Consider the following 15,287-nt stretch of genomic DNA (forward strand, 5'->3'; position numbering starts at 1 on the left):
TTTCTAATTGCATTTGTCATGATGGCCAGTCAAGATTTTTTTTTTCCATTTAGTTTCTTTACCACACACACACACACACACACACGCGCACACACACACACACACACACACACACACACACACACACACACACACACACACACACACACACACACACACACACACACACACAAAGAATAGCACAAAATGGCTTATCATGATTATTTATAACATCAACTGCACAAGTATTACTGAATGACATACATAACATAAAATCAAAATGTGCCAACTAGTAAAATAGGCAGATTCATCATGTTTTGATAAGGTGTACATTTTGAGATAAAATTCTTGAGCAATGAATCCTTCGGCCATAATTTTATTAAAAACGTGCATCGCAATAAATTTGAAAATAGTAGTTTTAAGTTTATTTCAGTAGTTCAATTCAAAGAGTGAAACCTGTGTATTACACAGATTATTATCATTTGATGCATTGGAAAATACCTTTAAGAAGGCCAATGCCTACCTAATTTCAAATGTTGCAAAGGGTTTTGATAGTTTCTTATACAATGGTTCGTTCAAATCTTTCCAGATGGTGACTTGTGGGTTTTGCTCATCAAAATAATGAAACATCATGAAATGTTCTTAATCTCTATAACAGGAGAGTTTCCCTTTTGAATTTAACTACTGAAATAAGTAGTGTTGCACATTTATTGAGTTGCACCTCTGTACGGTGGTGCCTTGACTTACACGGTTAATTCACTCTTGACCATCTTTGTAACTCAAAAATCTTGTATCACAAATCATATTTCCCCCCCAATTGCTTCACAATTTGTGTTTAAATATCTGTCACTTAACGATCAATAACAAGACTATCATAAAAACATTTTTAAGCACCTCTAAAGCGTTTTCATGTGTGTGTTAGCATTAGGCTAGCAGGCTAAGACAAAGCTGTGTTGTTGTTTTAAACAGGTTTCGTTCTTTGTTTTGTTTATTTTGACAGTAAACTCCAACTAACTGTGTGTGATAATAAACAGCTTGACGCCACCTTTTGGGGGAAGAATTGTTCACAATCTGCCAAAAGTCTCCCGAAAATCTAAACAAAAAATGGGCTGAAGTAAGTCAAAGGACCACTGTATTTAACTACTTGTACTTAACTGTTCTGTTCAGGGTTGCCTGTTAAAAAACAAAACACCAAAGGGTTTGTTTTTTTCCATGATGTATCGAAATCGTGGTTCTACTCTCTATAAGAAGTGTTTGTGTTAATCCGCTTGTAAAAATAATTGCTGCCAACCAATTAGAACAACAACAAAGTTAATAATTGACATTATTAGCAAGAGTGCAAGGTTTTGTATATTTTGTGTGCTGCATGTGCTTTTTTTCTTTTCTTTTTCCTCCATTCTTTCTGTGGTCATGTGGAGCAGATGTTTGTATGCTTTTTGTATAATATTGCGCTTTTCTATGTATTTTTCCTAAAAGTAACAAAATATGAAGATAGTGAATGAGGTACAAATTCTGTTCATGAGTTAATTTTCATCCAGTGCCGAATGTATTTTGATAAAGAAAGAGGTGGAAAGTGTTGTTTGTACAACTCGGAATGTACATGTGATAAACCCAAAGGAGTACAGAAATGACAAGAGAAAAACAATATATAGATGAGGGGTAGGTAATCTGTGGCTCGTGGGCCATATACATGTCGTGAAATTATAACAAGCCCTACAACATTTAACCTGCAAATATTAATAATCCATACAAATGAGCATTTGTTCACAACGTTTCCATGTTTCATCAAATATTTCATTATGAATTTGATCTGGCTCTGGGAGGACCATTAATACTGACATGGTTCCCGATAGGAAAAAGGTTACCCACCCAGGATGGATGACATGTGGAGACATCTCAGTTTAGCAGTCATGTTAAAGCGCTGTTTACATTACGTTCCCAGCGGCCACAAGAGCCCCAATGCATAAAATGTGGTATACCATGGGACAATATTAAAAAATTAATAATCTCACATCCCTGAGAATGTGAGATAAATATGCTGTCTGGCTCACTACAGACCATCAAATGTATTACTTGTGTTACACTCTGTTATGTACGGTCAGTTTTGGTAGCGTGCAACATTTTCTATGGCCGACGACGTTTTTTATCTGCACCATGACAACTGTGGAACATGATCTGAGAGTTTAAATGTCTCGACGGGCAACCACGGAAAACACGGCCTGTAACGTTTATATATCTCCCGTCCCTCCCCACCCAACCCTGTGTTGTCTCATAATCATGAAGGCTTGTCCATGGGGGCCTGAAAAGGATCTGTCATGGCCACCAGAAACAACCCGCCCAATCCAACCAATCCCCCAGGGAATATGGGGATGCAATATGTTTAAAGAACAGTGTTTCAAGGGTACATATGGTATTTTGAAAGTCAACAAGCATTATGGATTGAATTGAACTCTGGAGGTTCCACTGTAGAGCAGCAGTGTTGTTGTCCTTTCATCTTGTCCTATGGTGATACACTCTATTACTGTACACAAATGATAAAGAGAACGGTCTTCGAAAGCACAATTGTCTTTCATGTTGTTGTTTCACTTTGTTTTGAACGAACACACAAGTGATATTTTTTGCATCATTAAAATAATGAAATAAAATCTGCAAAGCCACATTGATTTTGACGGTATGTGTGTGTACAGTTCTTTGTCGGATGATTGACAGTGGCCACTAACAATACGACGTTGGATGTTGATATCATCCGCTCACCCTGCATTCTTCTTTCAGGCTTTTAGTTTTTCCAGCTTCATGTGTGATGACTTGTGGTTGCACGTCGAACACTTTATGCAACCGCGCTAGATAGGGGGAAAAAAAAAACCAACATCAGGAATGACATCCTCACTTGACAACGACTGAGCTGTGACATTTAAACAATTTCTTACATTCACTCAAGTTCACAAAAAACGTCAGCGGAAACTACGTCATGGATTTTATCGCATCAGGTAGACCAGCACAATCATACTGAGATCTCTTTACATAAAAACCATACAGAACTACCGTATCTTTCGGATTATACGTCGCTCCGGATTATAAATCGCACCAGCAATAAAATGCATAATAAAGAACAAAAAAACATACATAAATCGCACTGGAGTATAAGTCGCATTTTCGGGGGAAATTTATTTGATAAAATCCAACACCAAGAACATACATGCCATCTTGAAAGGCAATTTAAAATAAAAATTAAATAAAAAAACAACACGCTGAATAAGTGTACGACATGCTAACCTTACATGACGCATAAACAACAAACTGAGAACGTGCCTGGTATGTTCAAGTCAAGTCAAGTCAAGTCAAGTCATTAAGAATTATTCAGATACCTATAGCATTAAGAACATGCTAACAAATTCACTAAACCATCAATGTCACTCCAAATCACTAAATCCAATGAAATCTTCATCCTCTGTGTCTCTTTAAAACTACTCCACCAACTCCGGAGGTAGACGATGCAGCGCTTCCTCTTCTATGTCGCTTACGTCAGACTCATCGTGGTTTTATCAACACAGGTCTAGACCAGCCTCTTGTGGTTAAATGTGAAAATAAAATGTAAAATGATATACAGTAATAATGTTACCCATAATTTCACCCATAAATCGATCCAGAGTATAAGTACACTCCCGGCCAAACTATGAAAAAAACTTATAGTCCGGAAAATAGGGTATATAAAAATATAGAAAAAATATTTAACTTTTTTAAAAATTGGTTTGAAATGCACGTCCCTAAATAAAATCAAATGTAACGTAAAAAAAAAATACCCTCATACTGAAAAACACATGACAACATAATGCACTTTCTCAATAATTATTTATTTAAGTGACACAAATATAGCTGTAAATAAGAAAAACTACTGCGAGGACTACTCACAAAACTGTATAAATAGTGTTTGGCAGGTATTACAAAACTCAAATCAATATGCTAGTTTGCTACAATTATATCCTTTTAGAACCCCCCGACTTGATGCAATCATGCCGTGTTGTTACCTTCCACAAGAAGAAGCAGAGGACAGCCAACAGCAACAGGCCGGCGACAACTGTCAGGAAGATGATCCACCAGGCCACTTTTGTGAAATATTCATCTTCTCGCTCCAGGAACACTGTCACCTTCACCTGCACACAACGATGTCCATGAATGAGCCTCAAAGTGGTGGGCTGCTAATTAAAATTCTAATACTGTATTTGCTCCATTAAATTAAATTCAATGATTCCCAATAGTCCATTCTCTTAATTTGTTTGCGCTTTACTCAGCTGCACCGCTTATATGAACGTGTTGTGGAGAATATACTTTGTCCAATCAGATGTTAGCTTCACTGTGTCGCCATGTCTATCTAATAGACTCATTGCAGATCAGTAGTACTGAAAGATGTTCCTTAAACTCCATTAAAATTGCTTAAGCCAATGACATTACAACTTCACCTCAGAGGGCCGGCTCGTTAGCCTTCATTAAGGTCTGCATTTTTCTCTCCCTGATAGGTTGGTCAGAGCAAGCAAATTTCAACAAGCAAAACACATCGATGAAGTCAGGTCAGTCTCTACTGAAGGCCCGGCCGGGTCTCAAATGTACAACTTGCCTCTGAAGTGTAATAATAGGTTGTCATAAAATATCATTGTGAGGCCCCAAAAGTCGAACAAAAAGTAGTTAATCCGGGAAATAGCTTGACCTTGGTGAGAAGCCTTTTCTCTGGGAGTCCAATGTTCTCTGGGGAGTTCGTGAGGGTGAGAGCTGCATCAACAACAATGTCCAAGTAATTCAGAGAGCTGTAATCCTGCCCGGGAAACATCATGCATTGTTTTTAACGGTGCAATGAATTTCAAATATATGGTCAGAAAGCTTTTCACCGCTGTCAGAGTAGAATTCCAAAGGCGTGCGTGGAGAACGATCAGTGCAGTGCTGTCCAATCCCACGACAGGACAGCGTAGCTCCTCACACTTGAGTCCATCGGAGCAGGACTGTGGAGGAAAAAAAGGTAATTTCTGAAGTTTTCATTGTCTGATCAATAATTCTTGTGGGAACCAGTCCAATGAGCAACTGAATTTTTGTATGGTTTATTAGAAAGGAAACAATAACCAAATATAGATTGATAAGTGAAGCAAAACCTAGGACAAATAATCAAACACACAAATGATATCTAGGAAGAACGCTGCTAAATTAGCAACATTTACACACTGAACATAGCACTTCCTGTATTATGCTCAAGTAAGGTAAGTAAACATTTTTCAATTAGGGTGCTTCAATTAGCTAGCGTCCACCTTGCGCGCATGCAGTCTCATGCACACAATGAATGGGCTGGCCCACTCTTAATTTATTCAGTAATGAAAACACCAATTGGTAATTCTCACCAGGGTTTTGTATTTCCTTTTCGATGGAAGAAATAAGAATCCAGCAGCGGAGAGGGCATCATATTGGCCTTCGTGTTCAGCCTCGCGTCTTTCCCTTGAGGCTCCGTGCTGACCCTTAATGTCCAACGCATTAAAGTTATACATGAACCAAGTTGAATAATGCATAATTACTCGAACTGAATTACCCTCAGTTTCAGAGGATTTATTTGGTCAGTGGGTGTACAGGAGACGAAATGCACTCCTGCACTAGTGACCTGAGTCAAGTACAGCAGTCGTGTCCCATCAGTGTTCTCCTTTGGCCAGTGAATGTCCAGGGAGGCATTGGCAAACGATTTGAGAGACCTGCCCTGGTTTGTTATCTGTATGCAAGGACAATAAAATTCATTTAGTCCTGGTCACAAGACATAAAAACATAAGAAAATAAATTAAATAAAGGGACACAGGAGAATCATACCTTAAATTCAAATTGAATTGGGGTTCCGATGTCATCAAAAGATTTTACAACTTTTTTGCCCACTAAGCCTTTACTAAGTGACACTTGAGACGGTTTGGCGAGCCTGACAAGAATTACATAAAATAAATAGATAAATTATCACATTTAAAAAATATATACTCAAAAAATACAGTATTTGATGCGATAATGTGTGTGTTTAATGAAACTGTGAGCTGATTGAAGCGTGACTCTGTACCTAATGTAGTTTCCAGTGAGTACATATACTGTACAGGATACAGTGGTACATTGACTTTAAAAAAACCTGGGAACTCAATTGTTAAAAAACATAAACCAAAGAGAATTCCACTTTGTGCATTGAACCAAATCACATGAACTTTGTCAAACAAAACTCTGCTAGCTCAATGCTAACACATAATGCAAAACGTCATAGATGAGCTAACAAAGCTAGCATCAATGATAATTATAAACCTTTAAACAACTTAATTTTCAACACGAGTGGTACCATCACATTCAGAGTATACAACAATAGACACTAGCATATGTTCTTTATCCTCTGCAAAACAAGAACAGCCTCCTTCTCGGTACAATCATAAAATCCAGGGGAGCATGTCTACATGTATTCTAGAAAGACCAGCACAATGCCCATTGAATTATTATTAAGTTGTTACTACATGTTTTTATGAAATATAATACTGTTGAATTGCTACTTGCCTTATTAAAAAGCAATGTTACAAAAATCGTTTGTCTTTTTTTGGCGTACGAGAACAGACTAATGGCATTTCCATTTAATTTAAAGAGAAGACATAGTGTACACTCGATAAAGAAATGCAAAAAATTACCCATAAACCTGCAGCCCCAGTTCAAAAACTACTTTGGCTGTAGCCTCGACTGCTTCTAAGGTCTGCACACTTGTCCTACATCACGAGAATGTAAAATTATAACGTTAGTCACATTCGCATACAGCAAAGCCAGCGTAAGAAATACTTTACTTACGTCTGAAGTTGCAATGTGATGTTGACAGATTTTGTGCTTAGGGAGATGCCAGTTGTGGTCAGCATGACATAAAATTTAACCTGAAAAGAAAAGGAACAATAAATACATTAACAGACAGATTAAAGAAGTTGCAGTGGGCCATGTTTGGTAACAAAAGTGGGTGTACAAGCATTTTTTAAAAATAGTGTCACATTGGTGTGTACAGCATTAGCAACAACCTACCCATTAGAAATATGTCAATAACAAAGGTTAATATATTAAAACTATAGAATTAGAAACACATAAAAGAAACAATTCAATTGAATACATTAAAATGAATCACACATAAGAGTGAAACAACGTACCACAACTTTGAGAATCACTGCCCTAACACTCACTTGAGCATCTCTTTGAAGAGGGTTTCCCAGCTCACAGTCGATCACCGTTCCTTTGTCGTTGACCGAGCATGTCACCTGTGTCTCGTGGTAAAACAAAACTCATGTTTGTACTGTATGGCACCCTCTACATTTTCGGATTCAGTCAATATTTTTTGTTTGTATGGGAATTTAAGTAGTCTCCTGTGAGCCCTCCCCCGATTTTTAAAATGAACTGTAAACAGTATTTATTAGTCCTATTTTTTTTTCATCCGTGTCATTATGTGAGCATGACACGAATACCAAAGCAACCCTGTTACTTTTATTTACTCAGAATGTTTTTTCCCCCCAATTAAATAGCTCAGTTTGTTGTTAACCTATCTGTAGAGTAGCTAACACACCTAGCATACATGCTAAAGCCATAATGCTAAAATTACCGTAACACTGGCTTTCTACACTGTTACTTGCAACAACATAAAAATCTATACAAATAAAATTGACTTGTGACTTGCGGTTCACTCACCGACGTTGAGGTGTAAACAACAGAGGAGTAGCGAAGAAGATCTGGCAGGTTGACGACCACGTGACTCTGGTGTGCGTCCTCCCCGTCGTAGTTGCTAACGATGATCTCCAAGGCCACGTCCTCACCAGAAGGAGTGATGACTGCGACACCGTCCTCTCTAAAGAAAACACACACATTGTTTGAAGTGAAAGACAAGACAAGACTCCTTTTACTTTTGTACTCCTACTTTTGTGAGACCATCATCTCCTCACCTGACCAGCGGTTGGAAAACATCCTGATGTTTTTGGGTTTTCCTTGCACAAAACATATACTGAAGCTCCAGGTTACTGTGGCAAACGTTGTCACTGCCGCAGCCTTCGTTGATAAAGGTTATCTAGGACAATCAAACAGCAAATAGTCCTCAAGCATAATGAAACTTGGCTTGAGTTTCCCACATAGATGTTTGTACCTCTGACACGGGGCTTTTTTCCTGGTAGAGGTTAAGCACAGGAGTAACGTCAGGCAGTTCAACGTTTGTCCTCGCCTTTGGACTTAAGCTCGGCAAAGACAGAGTGACGGAGACTGGGATGCTGTGCAACCTGTCTCTAGTGTCCAGCTGCAACCAAAGAGTTTTGCTTCACGATAACCAGGATTTGACACACAGCAAGAAGAGTAAGACCGCACAGTACACGAAAGGGACTATGGGGAAGCAATTATCGACCATGAGCATGGAGACAAGATGAGCTGTTAAAAATGAACAGTATTGTAACAAGGTTGCCAGACTACCCCCCCCCCCCCCCCCCACACACACACACACTCACTCAAGACCTTAGTGGAACATTACCAAAAGTCGGAGCTTGGTGTTCACACAGATTTTGCTCCCTTGGCCAGGCAGCTCCAATGTCCCCTGAGATGAACCCAGAAAGTCCACTCGAGGGTGAAGCCTGGATTTCCTCCTCGCTGCATCAGCCTCGATCGAGAATCTTATTGCTACCGAGGAACAATGGAACCTTTACGCAAATGTATTCTTTCTCTCTCTCTCTCTCTCTCTCTCTCTGCCTATATTTTTCTTTTGCGGCAATAACATTTCAACTTGGATTATTTGTGCAGTGTCACTTGTTACCATCTCAAAACACAATAAATCATGCAAATATTGAGGCACATATATAACATCAATCCATGTTTACAGAATTTAAAGCATTAATTTAGAGTTTAGATGAGTTCTTTTTGTCCTGATTTTTTTCCCCTTTTGAACTCAAGTCAGGAAAAAGAACAGTGCCATATCAAAAATCGTCCAAAAGAAAACTCACTCAGTTTGGGGTTGAATGACGCTGGATGTGCCGAGTAGGTAAAACATGCCTGCACTGCAAAATAACTGATGGAAAACATGACGTCAAATCAACAAGGTTAAAAAAACGTAGAAGTGAAATTAGGTTCCCGCATTTTTTTTTTACCATGTACGCTGATTGCACTGCTGCTTTGCTACGTCAATTTCATTTGGTGTTATTGTGAGAGTGCTGCTGACACTGACCACAGGCCGAGCTCTGAAACAGATACACACAAATGTTTCAAATCAGGTCATAAAATATGTGGTGCCTTGACTTTAGAGCTTTTTTCGCCACATGTCTCGGAACTGAATTAATTTGTTTCTCATATGTGAGCGAGATGATGGGCAGATGTTGTGACTATCTGTCACCATCTAGCGGCAACGTCACAAAGTCTTGACAGCTCATAACTTGGAAAACTCCTAAATTGATGTGTTGGTCGTCAACTTGCACTGTATTCCAACTACCGGTAGTTTTAGAACAATTGTCAATTTCAAAGTGACTTAATGCTGCTGAATGCAATTATTGTGACTGCAATTTTGGGGCAAAACAAAGTGCGACTTTATTTATTGATATAGTGTCTAGAAAAGTTAAGCTAAAGAGATGTTTGTGATTGTTGGAAACGTAAATGATTTACCGATTCAAGTTTCCGCCAAGCTTGTTTGGTAGCATTTTGCAAAGTTGTCTTTGTGATTGCCTAACAGACTGCAAGTCAAAGTTTTTAGTCAGTTAACAAATCGAATTGAATTAAATGGATATATTGTCTTTCATATTAATTCATGGTTTGTTTGCCTTATTTTAATGTAATCCGAACATATAAAATCAAACTATTTATTGGAGTATATTTGATATTGTTTATTGTAAGTCAGGTTTATTTATTGCTTGTGTTTGTTAAAAAATACATGGGATGACCTTGAAAAGATAATCGCAATTGCAATACATATAATCGCAATAAAGGAAAAAAAAATCAACATCGCTCAGCGTGAATTACATCAAAGATTTCGAACCAAACGGTGTCACCTGTAGACGAAGACCATATCTGATAGTGATCCAACAGCCAAATCAGGGTATTGGTTGTCATCAATATCCAAGTTACCCGTCAGAGAATATCCAAACAGCGTGATATTTCTCGAACCTGGCGAGAGCACCTGTCAGTAAACATGAAAATGTTGTCGATCATTCATAAAACAGTGATCCCTAAATCAAAATTCAGCAGTTATACTCCCAAATGTGACTTGAAACTGCACCTGCGCTGGCTTTCTGTTGATGCCACTTGATGAGCCACAGTAGATGTAAACTCGACCGGAACCGTCATATGGCGCTCCCACAGCAATGTCTGTCATTATGAAATTTGCGTGTAAAATATATGAAGAACTAGATAATAACAAACTTTTGTCACTATCAAATCTATTAACACACACACACACACACACACACACACACACACACACGCGCGCAGAGACACACACAGACACACACACACACAGACACACACACACACACACCAATAATTGGGTTTGATTAGATCTTTTTCTCTCCCTTGTTATTAAATGTAAGCAAAAGCCTGCCTGTTGGGCATTTTGTAAAAATGATCCTGAGCAATAATCTTGTGGTTTGGGTTGTGTTAAAAATTATGAGTACATTTCCTCTCAAATTGTAAACATTAATCCTCGTCAGTATTAACAACAGCAAAATCTTATGTGTTGGCTCAATACTGAGTTCGTGAAACAGAATGACAGCCACCTCCATATCCATCTTGATTGACATCGCCGGCGTTTTCCACTGCGAGTCCAAACATGGAATCTTTACGGCCAAGGATTTGAATTGGATTCACTTCCTGCCATTTTTTTCCTTGGTTGTTGATGTAGATGTAGACTGCTCCCCCAATCGCACCATCTTTGAGAAAGAATTCGGGTGCTCCCACAGCAAGGTCCTCCCACCTGGTTGTAGGATTGTCATTACAAACTACCTCTTAAAACTACTATCAGAGGTACCTTGACCAACAAGTTCAATTTGTTCTGTGATGAAGCATCATAACTGAATTTACTTGTGTCAAATAAGTCCCCCCCATTTTAAAATGAATTGAAATTCCATTGTGTCCAGCCCAACAAAAAAGTTTCTTTAAAAACAGTTTATTGCAAAAAAATGAACTGGTTTTAAGCATAGTTACTGTATGAACTGTAGTATCTGTGTGTTCGATGCATGCCTTATAAAGGGAATGGCGTACTCATTGATGTCAGAAGCTGGAGTGGTTCTGGCTGGCTAGTGTGCATGTGAGCGGTTGGGCGTGAACTGTGGTCTACAGCTGCTGCTTGTGAGTGTACTCATTTTGTATTTACCGGTAAGCATTTAACGATTTGACCAAGTGATGGGCTGTAACTTGAAAAACTCTGGAGGTGATGCACTCGTAAGTCAAGGGAGCACTGTGCAAATATTAAGACTCATTCATTCATTCATTTTCCAAACCGCTTTATCCTCACTAGGGTTGCGGGGGTGCTGGAGCTAATCCCATCTGTCTTCGGGCAGTAGGCGGGGGATACCCTCAGCCAATCGCAGGGCACATAGAAACAAACATCCGCGCTCACTCTCACACTTAGGAACAATTTAGAGTGCTTCATTAACCTGTCATGCATGTTTTTAGAAAGTGGGAGGAAATCGGAGTATCCGGAGAAAACCCACGCAGGCACGGGGAGAATATGCAAACTCCACATAGGAAGGCCGCAGCCGGAATCCAACCCTGCAGCTCTCCAATGTGAAGCGGACGTGTTAACCACTCAACTACCAGGCCGTCCAATATTAAGACTGTCATGATGTAATACGTGCAAAGGATGTGGATCATTAAGTTTATCGAACAACAAAACAAACCCATCATTGTTGAGATCCACCACGGCAAGATCGTATCCAAAGGAGGAGGCCAACCCCGGACCAGAAAGGACCAACTCAACAGACAAGCTTCTCTCTGCCAACGGGTCTGCCTTAAGAAAGGCCACCTGACCGCTGTATCCTCCTCTGGGTGCTCCCGATACGATGGTAAGCTCACCTCCCTGGAGCAGTGTCATCCCAGAGTCGGTGGAGAATCCTGGAATGAGTACAAATTATAGGAAAGTGAAGGCTTCCTTGTGATCTTCGGGTGACAAACTAACCCAGGTAGCTGTTTCTTTGTAGAGGAATGAGTTTGGAGTTAAATTGGTCAATATTGCCGGTCTCTCGAGGAAGTTCACCAAAGATGTCCAGGTTGTCCAGCAGCTCCGTCCGCACTATTCCTTTTGACAGAATCCCACGAGAACGTTCAGAGTTGCAAAATGTTGCATAATGAGAACAACAATACAATGGGACCTTGACTAATAAGAGCCCCAACCTACAAGTTTTTGGAGTTGTAAATCAAGGTTTCACTGTAATCAAATCGTTATATTATACCTTTCCATTGATAAGCGCCCGGTGCTCCGAAAACCACCGATCGGTTGTCTTTAGCAAAAGATGCACCGTGTCCCTGTTGGCAGTACGCAAACCAGTCCTGGTCTTTCTGACGCCTGTTCAGGTGTTCGGCATCGCAAACCACTCTCCTCCACGTCCTTTCCTCTGTCCCGACCTGCAGGCCATCTCCTAAAATGTAGCACTGGCCCGTTACCAGGCGAGGCGTGTAAAGCCCTGGGCTTGGGCTCCACTGCTGGTACCGATGAGCACAAGTCTGTAAGAGAAAGATGTTAGGATTATTGACTGGCACCGTGGTTCACTAACTAGAGGACATGAACGGTAGAGTGGCTGTCTGCAAAATAATTTACACACACACAAAAAAAGTGTGTGTGTAAATTTTTGTTTCATTTTGTTTCATTTATAAAAGTGTGTACCTACTGTCTTGCTTATGTTTAGGCCTGGACTCCAAAGTTTGAGAACCCCCTGACTCAGTACACACAGGACTGGAGCCTGGCGATTGTTTCTCTCTCAGGGTGTGCTTGGGTGAAAGCTGCTGATGACCCTTCTCTGGGAATAATGTAAGGCCTTGCATGGTTTGCCCAGTCCAGATTCCAAGTCATCTGATGGTCATCTTGCCTGATCACATTTCAGATTGAGGTAGATATTTTCCAGGGGGCTCACTCCAAATGGAAAGTGGTGGTGGGGGGTAGCTTCTACCCATTCATTTCTAGGGTCCTTCACTGTTGACATGATGATCATGATAACGGGAAAGATGGAGCCTTTTCCAGTTCATAATGGAAAAAAAGCTGAGCTACACTTTGAACTCCAATCGTATAAACCAACAGTCACTGGGTCAAAGTTCATCTGGAGCTGGTGAAAGTCAGCCTTGTGAACCTCTAAAATTCTGGCAAACAGCGCAGTGTACAGTTCCTTGCTTCACGATGGCCATCTATTTTTTAAAAGCAAGTGTTTGTAGATAGGACTAAAGGTCCTTCTTGTGTGTTATAGTCTGGGAAGTTTCCACCAGGACAAAAATCACCGGATAACATACAGTAGCTCCTTGAAAACACTTGGTCTATATGTGGGAATGGGGTGTGCTTCCTCACCATGACATTTTGACCCGGGCCTTGGCTTGTCACTCTGACTCCCATCCACTGGCCGCTTATCCCGTTGCTCTCATGGAACTCTGTAATGACAGACATTTGTTTGAAGTTCGTCTTTACGGCTAACTGTCATGTTGATACACTCAAAAGCGCAATCCAACCTTCGTGGTTGAAGTCAATGGGCTGACAATGCTCGGAAGACACACGAAGATCACATTGATAGACAACGCCTGTAACATTCCCCAGGTATGGATGTTTCGATTTCGGGGACCCGACCAGCAACCTGAGGACAAACACAAAATGGAATTATTATTTATTTCTAAAGTTATTTGAATGTAGACAGTAAACAGATGTATTTGACCAATGTTTTGTTCAATCTGCTTGGCTTTTATTGCCTAGTCTAGCAGCACCAGGGTGACGGAAAAGAGGATCAGTCCACACAAAATGGACAGTGAGGGGGTTTGTCAGATGTGCAGAGCAAGGTCATTGGAAAGAATGGGACCACAAACAAAAATGCTATACTCCCATCTGCAGGGACGTATGGTCAGGGGAGGCAGGTGGGGCAGAGCCTCACCTCTGAATACGCATTGCATTGCGCAATCATCACAAACTGGGTTGATACATGCAACTGGCTCGTGCTGCTAGCCGTATATCTGCATGTCGCAAATATAATGTTTAGTCAATTGCATAAGCTACCCTTTTAGCTTCATATATTTATAAATTTGACACTAAAGGAGTCAGTGCCTCACCAACCATGAACCTCACCGCACGCCACTGCCCATCTGACATGAGGGACCAGGCAGAAACATAGAGATGGAGCAGCTCAGAGAGAGCGGAGGCGCGACCCATTTCAACAATTTCAAAACAAATAACAGTATCTGAAAATAAACTCACAGCTAATGGACGGAGGCCTGAATATGAGTGATGTTCTTCCTCTTTCATGCTCCAGTTAGAGGACAAGGCAGCATTATTAGCCAACTGGAGACGTTTGAGGTCAACTGACTCCAAAATAAAGTTACATTACAGTAATCCATCCACAATTTGATTTTCCTTCAAGCCTCACACAAAAAGACAGATTTAACTATTATATTCAGTTTATGAGCATGTCAATCATACATTCCTGCCCGTATGGCGTACCTTTCCTTAATTTTTTTTCACAGCTGTACATTGCATTGACTGTTTCTAAAATGTCTTTTTAACCTATCTGCAAGCCATGTTTCCTTTTGGGACATTATAGGATACTAAAAAACTCAAGACAACTGAATTCAAGACATTAAATGTCACCACAGACTCACAAATTCCTTTTGGCGGGACTCAGCTGTTGATGGAAAGCAACAGAAAATCCAAAGAGGCTGCCCTGGGGTCCCGTTCTCTCCATGACCCTCTGGATATCCAGGTTGAAAGCAGCGACATTGACGCTCCACAGACACACAATGTACCAAAACGTTTCCATGATTAGAATGCGTTGTCTCGTGATCTAACTAACACTTGTATGGCCTCAAAGAGCCTCATATAAAAGGGGTTGGCCATTGTGAGTGTTGACTGTTGGCACAGACAAATAAGGTGCGGTGACCTGGCCATTCATCATCGCAGTACCAACGCCGCTCCTGTCAACTTTATGAGTTGATAACTGGAGTTAATATTCAACGTATTTATGTTACAATGGAAGTCAAACGTGAGGCACGCCTTTCCCGGAAATGTCTGCTGGCAGTACTGGTGGTCTCAAAACTGTCATGTGTTTGACCACAGCTGCTATATTGGCCACACAGATCTCTTCCTCTCA

General features: G+C 40.3%; 1 protein-coding gene across 3 annotated transcripts; it reads right to left on the reverse strand.

Annotated features, from left to right (window-relative positions):
- Positions 1–1,431: 1,431 nt before the first annotated feature.
- Positions 1,432–15,188, reverse strand: LOC127615328 (integrin alpha-6-like). 3 transcript variants are annotated; one of them, XM_052087091.1, is made up of 25 exons: positions 14,800–15,188; positions 13,666–13,787; positions 13,508–13,587; positions 12,405–12,675; positions 12,131–12,250; positions 11,853–12,066; positions 10,731–10,927; positions 10,235–10,323; positions 10,008–10,135; positions 9,117–9,206; positions 8,973–9,037; positions 8,507–8,652; positions 8,132–8,278; positions 7,935–8,056; positions 7,684–7,840; positions 7,185–7,259; positions 6,808–6,887; positions 6,654–6,728; positions 5,815–5,917; positions 5,546–5,719; positions 5,361–5,474; positions 4,860–4,970; positions 4,682–4,786; positions 4,005–4,130; positions 1,432–2,819 (listed from the first exon to the last, which is right to left on the reverse strand). In XM_052087091.1, the coding sequence occupies exons 1-25, from the start codon at positions 14,955–14,957 to the stop codon at positions 2,748–2,750; spliced, it is 3,141 nt and encodes a 1,046-aa protein (XP_051943051.1). In that variant the 5' UTR covers positions 14,958–15,188; the 3' UTR covers positions 1,432–2,747. The 3 variants fall into 3 exon arrangements, with proteins under 3 accessions (XP_051943051.1, XP_051943040.1, XP_051943052.1); XM_052087080.1 differs by having other exon boundaries at positions 7,185–7,265; XM_052087092.1 differs by having other exon boundaries at positions 7,185–7,265; positions 13,666–14,025; positions 14,280–14,943.
- Between the last annotated feature and the right edge of the window lie 99 nt (positions 15,189–15,287).

This window comes from Hippocampus zosterae, chromosome 1, assembly GCF_025434085.1.
Source record: "Hippocampus zosterae strain Florida chromosome 1, ASM2543408v3, whole genome shotgun sequence".
Lineage (NCBI taxonomy): Eukaryota > Metazoa > Chordata > Actinopteri > Syngnathiformes > Syngnathidae > Hippocampus > Hippocampus zosterae.

Excerpts from the sequence above, each read along its gene's own strand:
- LOC127615328 (XM_052087080.1), bottom strand. The coding sequence starts at position 14,957 with ATGGAAACGTTTTGGTACATTGTGTGTCTGTGGAGCGTCAATGTCGCT. Across the intron at positions 9,207-10,007 it reads GATATGGTCTTCGTCTACAG|AGCTCGGCCTGTGGTCAGTG; the intron begins GTGACACCGTTT and ends TATCTGTTTCAG. Across the intron at positions 5,475-5,545 it reads TAAATCCTCTGAAACTGAGG|GGTCAGCACGGAGCCTCAAG; the intron begins GTAATTCAGTTC and ends TTGGACATTAAG.